The sequence below is a fragment of the Cervus elaphus genome, chromosome 1, assembly GCF_910594005.1.
Source record: "Cervus elaphus chromosome 1, mCerEla1.1, whole genome shotgun sequence".
Taxonomy (NCBI): Eukaryota; Metazoa; Chordata; class Mammalia; order Artiodactyla; family Cervidae; genus Cervus; species Cervus elaphus.
Window position 1 is genome coordinate 93,221,685 of NC_057815.1, and position 2,170 is coordinate 93,223,854.

At 37.6% G+C, this 2,170-nt stretch overlaps 1 protein-coding gene across 1 annotated transcript; it reads left to right on the forward strand.

The window, feature by feature from the left end:
- Window positions 1-414: 414 nt before the first annotated feature.
- LOC122675319 (olfactory receptor 5W2-like) lies at window positions 415-1,350 on the forward strand. The gene has a single exon (XM_043873924.1). It carries the CDS (start codon window positions 418-420, stop codon window positions 1,348-1,350), a length of 933 nt encoding a protein of 310 aa, XP_043729859.1. The 5' UTR covers window positions 415-417.
- The last annotated feature ends 820 nt before the right edge of the window (window positions 1,351-2,170 follow it).

Sequence of the window (2,170 nt, forward strand, 5' to 3'; positions counted from 1 at the left end):
GCATAGAAAATGCTTAGTCTCACGTCTTAAACCTGGCTTCTCTATCACCGGTGTCTCTTACAAATTATTTTGAAGAGATAAGGAGAGTGAAATTGACCAATATCTACCCACTGAGATAAGGAAAATAATGCTCAGAGAAGAGCTTGTAGAAAGTAGCATACCTCATGAATGATATCTAAATTTACATCACTATTTCTCAAAGTTCAATTCCAGATAATTTTTATTATTGCTTAGTATACAGCTATCTCTCTTCAAGTGTATGTTCACCTATCATGAATTATTTTCTAAATATAAAAATATAATTATAGAATAAAATCATGCTCTATCTCATGATATTTTGCAGATGTGCAGAAGTGTTACACATAACATGTCCTTTTCTTGATCACTTGCTACAACTTTAGAAAAGAACAAAGAAGAATGAGTAGAGAGAATTGCTCCTCCTTTACTGAGTTCATTTTCTTGGGAATTACTGAGAACACTGAGAACAAAGTGATCCTATTTACAGTGTTTCTCCTTGTTTATCTCGTCAACCTTCTGGCAAATCTTGGAATGATAACCCTGATTCGGATGGATCCCCAGCTGCACACACCCATGTACTTCTTCCTCAGCCACCTCTCCTTCTGTGACCTCTGCTATTCCACAGCCATCGGCCCTAAGATGCTCGTGGACCTATTTGCCAAGAACAAGTCAATCTCTTTCTGTGGCTGCGCGCTGCAGTTCTTGGTCTTCTGTATCTTTGCGGACTCTGAGTGTCTCCTGCTGGCAGTGATGGCCTATGACCGGTACGAGGCCGTCAGCAGCCCCCTGCTCTATGCGGTCAGCATGTCCAGCAGGCGGGGCGCCCTGCTCATGGCGGGGGTCTACCTGGTGGGAATGGCAGACGCTCTGATCCACACGGCATTAGCATTCCGCTTATGCTTCTGTGGGTCAAACGTGATTAACCATTTCTTCTGTGATTTACCTCCACTTTTACTCCTCTCCTGCTCTGATATACAGGTCAATGAGTTGGTGGTGTTTATTGTTTTTGGTTTCATTGAGCTGAGTACAATTTCAGGAGTTCTTGTCTCTTATTGTTACATCATCCTTTCAGTCTTGAAAACCCACTCTGCTGAAGGGAGGTTCAAAGCTTTCTCCACCTGTACCTCCCACCTAACTGCTGTGGCAATTTTCCAGGGAACTCTGCTCTTTATGTATTTCAGGCCGAGTTCTTCGTACTCTCTAGATGAAGACAAAATGACCTCATTGTTTTACACTCTTGTGATTCCTATGTTAAACCCTCTGATTTATAGTTTGCGGAACAAAGACGTAAAAGAGGCCCTAGAAAAATTGAAAAATAAGCTATATTTTTAAATATTTTTATTATATATCTGTACATATGACTGCACATGTATAGTAATTGCTTAATGAAAATTATATGGCATGATAAATGAGAAACATAATTTTTTTCAGATTCCTAAAAGAATAATTATTTGTATTAAACCCTGCTGTTAAGAGATATTGCAGTTCCCCTCACATATTATGCTTAGTATGTGGCCAGAGTTTCTATATGGCACTTGTTATTTTTGAAAAAGCTTTTGATATTTCTAACTGTGCTAATTCTGGAGTAATTTTCCATTCAAACATTATTTCAATTTCACTAAGACATTATGCATGTATCGAGTAATATTCTCCCACTTAGATTCTTTATATGTTATAGTACATTTTTTTTAGATTCTATATTAATGAATTTAAGTTGGTGCTAGTATCAGACCATAATGAACTAAACTGTCAAGTAAGTTATAATTAGGCTTAAAATCATCATGGATGGGGAACACATGTACACCCGTGGTGGATTCATGTCCATGTATGGCAAAAACCACTACAATGTTGTAAAGTAATTAGCCTCCAATTAAAATAAATACATTCATATAAAAATCATCATGGAATAAAAAAGTGAGTGCTATAAATCCAATAGCAAAGTATCTAAAACTAGTGTAAAGTAAAAGCATCTTTGGATGAAGATATTCAGCCTCATATCTAAGAAAGATCCATGTTGGGTGATGAAAAGAGAGCAGTCAGAGGATGTGACAATTGGACAGGACTTGAAGTAGAGAATCCCCTGTCTTTAGCAGGAAAGAAGTCATGCTTTCTGCAACATGGGATAATCTCAAGGATGCTAATCTAAGTAAAA